Raw genomic sequence first — 3,539 nt, forward strand, 5'->3', positions numbered from 1 at the left:
GCATATTCTTGAAGAAACAATCAACGCCAAGCAACGCCGAGCAACGAGCACGCGAAGAGCTATTCACCCCCCTCTAGCTACTTTTGGTCCTAACAGGGATAAGACATCGACACGCAGACCGGGATAAGACATCGACATGTAAGCCGAAATAAGATCTCGACACGTAGACCGAGAAATAACAACAAGAACAAGACTAGATACAAAACACAAGTCCGAAATACAATCACGGCTCAAGGTCGGAATACAACAATGGTTCGATAGACGAAACACAGCGGCGGTCTGATCGGAACACAATGACAGGAAGGGCTCGAGGGCCCGATAGCGTATACAATGTGGATGACCAGAGGTGGCCTACGATGAGGTGGCAAGAGAAGTAGTGGGTCGTCGTCGTTGAGGCTATGCGAGGGAGGAGAAGGTAGTGCTTGGATGCTGACGACCCTGAAAGTGGCGACCACGTGAAGCGACTGTGGACGTTGGCGCGCCAATGAAGAGGGAGACCTCGCGTATGACAGCAGCTCGACCCATAGTGAGGCTGAGAGGCCTGCTAGCGTCGGTAGCAAGAGCAACGTGAGGAGGAAGAAAAGAGAGCGACGTTGCTTGGCGAGGGTGGCAGCGAGCGGGCCAAGGGAAGGCTGAGCTCTTGACGTTGGAGAGGGCCGGTGGCGATCGCGGGAAGCTGTGGCACGTGGAAGCTGTCGGCGAAAGAGAGATGCAACGCATGGAGGCTGTCGGTGAAGGGGAGATGTGACGCGTGGAGGCTGCCGACGAAGGCCGCTGTAGCGCGTGGGCGTTTACGTGAAAAAGGAGAGACGACCGTGCATGTTTGCCAGTGGAGGCGTGAATCTGACGTCGTTGTCACGAGGAAAGAGGGAGACGACTCGGAAGTGGTTGTCGTCGACGGTCATCGTTCGAGGATGGTTGCGAGAGAGGGAGATGAAGCATCTTTTTTGGTTTGTGGTGGCGGCCGGAGTTCTTACAGTCGAGAGGGGAGGGAGAGAGTGAAGGCAAAGCGTGGTGGCTCGCCGGCGACGACAATGACGGTGTCCTCTCCTCTTCACGTGTCGACGGCATGAGAAAAGTAGAAAGACTTAGGGAGAGAGATAGAGGAGAGGTGATGTTCGACGTCTTCGCGAAGATGGCGACTGGAGAGAAGGAGAAAAACCTTTCTTCTCTGTTGGCAACGGCGAGAAACCCACGAAGAAGCTAGAAAACTCCCTTTCTTCCCAATTCCTCCTATGCCCCCATGCTCTATATCCATATCACATACAATTTTAAAAATCATTAAAATTCATAGGAACTATCATTTTAAAAGCGAAGCCCCAAATTCATTCTCAAATATTTTTTTATATTATAAAAATCACAAAAATCATGAAATTGTTTAAAATCCTAAAGAACGAAAAAAAAATCATTAAAATTTTTTTTAAAAAAAAAGCAAAAAAATCCAAACTTAAACTTCCTAAAAAAAACTATACATGATTCTCCAAAACCGTTTAAAAAAATATTATCTGGATGTGGCACCAGGACACATCTGTGTCAGCTCATTTAAAAGAGCCTCTTTTCTCAGAAGGAAGTCTGCTGCCGATTTTAATGCCCATAAAGCATGAAAAAAGAGCTGCCAGCCAACAAGACCAAATCCAATCAATGAAGGCAATCTAAAACAAGAAAACGAGAAAAAAAACACTAGACAATTAATGCGATTTGACCACAAACAGACACTTGATTAGCTGATGCTTCCTGTCCACCAGAATCAATGTACCAGTCCACATGCTCCGTGCGTTTAATTGATTTTAAGTTGTGATGTTTTGATTAAGACAGCTCAATCCTCCAGAGACCTGGACGCCTGGGCTAGAGGAACAATGTAATGGACCTTGTTTATTTACCTTCATGATGGGAATCGCATGACCTGTAGATTCTTCAAGTATCAGTCAAAGAATGATGCATAAAAAAATGAAGAATGTTTTAATGAAGAACAGTTTTTATTTTTTTTAAGAAGAAGTTTGACAAGCTTTAATCAGATGAAATCGTTGGAACAGCAAAGATAGGAAGTGAGTTAAAAAGGTTGCTCTGCTTGTTTTTTTTTTTGTTCTTACGGAACGGATCGAGGAAATTAGAGTCAGGCATGTAATAAGTGAAAGCTAGAGGGTGGTAAGCGACGAATTGAGGTCGATACGTGGTTTCTTCTGGAGCGGCGCCGGCGGCGGGGCCACCGTCAGCGGCGGAGTGACGCGCGCGTCGCATCGGGGGCACCGCGGGTTCCCCTTTGGGATCAGCACGTAGGAGAGGCATCCGGAGCACCCGGCCACCACGAGGCTCCCGCCTCTGTCTGCGGCGGCAGCCGCGGAGTCTCCGCGGTCCGGCGGCGACCCCTCGTCGCCCCGGTCAGGGAACCGCTTGGCCGAGACCGTGGTGACCGACGAGGAGGAGGAGGAGGAGGGAGAAGCAGAAGTCGAAAGAGATCCCTCTCCGCCGTCCGACGCCGCTCCCTTCCGCCGCTCCGTCTCCCGCTCCAGCGCCTGCTTCACCTTCTCGATGGTGCACACGCTCTGCCCCCCCTGGAGCGCCTCCTCCCCCTCCCCCGCCTCCACCTCCCGCCGCGGACCCACGTCGTCGGGGACCTGGTTGAGGTCCTGCGATACGATCGACGCCACCGATCAATCCACTACCCAAAACGAGAAAATAAAAACAACAACAAGAAGAACAGATCGACTGCGCAGAACGCACCAGGGGAGGCAGATAGTCGCCGTCGGAAGAGATCCGGAGCCGTGGATCGAGGCCTCCGGATGAGAGATCGGGGCCGAGGAGATCGAGCGTGACTAGATGCCTCTTCGTGGCAATGGAACTGACCACAATCTCCATCTCATTCAAATTTTGATTCGATCTGAAATTTCTCGAAGGAAGAAGAAGATGTATGAGAGAGAAGCAAAGGTACAGATGTGGGTTTTAATGGCGTCTCGCGGTCACAACTTTATTCAGTTTTTTTTTTTAAATAATAATAATAATTTTCAATTTGCCCCTAGTTTTCAATGTACCTGTTTAAAAACAACCTGTACATTTCAAACTTACATTTTTACCCTTTTTCAATTATCAAAACAGGAGCACCTAATTTCTTAAATTGACCAAGTGTATCGTATTTTGATCATTACGAAATGATGTACTAATATATCTAATATTTTCATTTTATCCCTCCATTATATTTGCATGCAATCTCACTCTCTCCACTTTTACAAATCTCTTTCTTCTTTTCTTCCATTAAATTTTATTCAATTAATTAATTTTTTTAAAACATCTGGACGACTGTTCATTAGGGAAGTCAAAAAAAAATAATAGAGAACATATTTACGCCCTTTATGATTTTATAAATTCATAAAATCTAAAATAATTGTAATCTAAAGCGACCTCATATTATAATTATTTTAGGTCCTATAAATATTTAAATTTATAAGGAGTCCAAATATACTATCTATTATTATTTTTAACTTTATTTTAACTTTCTTAGGGTAGTCCAGAGGTTTTGAAAAAAAATAAAAAAAAATTCTTCT

The 3,539-nt window shown here is 46.0% G+C and overlaps 1 protein-coding gene across 1 annotated transcript; it reads right to left on the reverse strand.

Moving 5' to 3' along the window:
• Window positions 1–1,568: 1,568 nt before the first annotated feature.
• LOC122020502 lies at window positions 1,569–2,904 on the reverse strand. The gene is made up of 3 exons (XM_042578458.1): window positions 2,722–2,904; window positions 2,171–2,627; window positions 1,569–1,903 (listed from the first exon to the last, which is right to left on the reverse strand). The coding sequence occupies exons 1-3, from the start codon at window positions 2,854–2,856 to the stop codon at window positions 1,788–1,790; spliced, it is 708 nt and encodes a 235-aa protein (XP_042434392.1). The 5' UTR covers window positions 2,857–2,904; the 3' UTR covers window positions 1,569–1,787.
• Window positions 2,905–3,539: the final 635 nt, after the last annotated feature.

Source organism: Zingiber officinale, chromosome 9A (assembly GCF_018446385.1).
Source record: "Zingiber officinale cultivar Zhangliang chromosome 9A, Zo_v1.1, whole genome shotgun sequence".
Lineage (NCBI taxonomy): Eukaryota > Viridiplantae > Streptophyta > Magnoliopsida > Zingiberales > Zingiberaceae > Zingiber > Zingiber officinale.

Excerpts from the sequence above, each read along its gene's own strand:
- LOC122020502 (XM_042578458.1), bottom strand. The coding sequence starts at position 2,856 with ATGGAGATTGTGGTCAGTTCCATTGCCACGAAGAGGCATCTAGTCACG. Across the intron at positions 2,628-2,721 it reads GCGACTATCTGCCTCCCCTG|GACCTCAACCAGGTCCCCGA; the intron begins GTGCGTTCTGCG and ends ATCGTATCGCAG. Across the intron at positions 1,904-2,170 it reads GCCGCTCCAGAAGAAACCAC|GTCATGCGATTCCCATCATG; the intron begins GTATCGACCTCA and ends AAGAATCTACAG.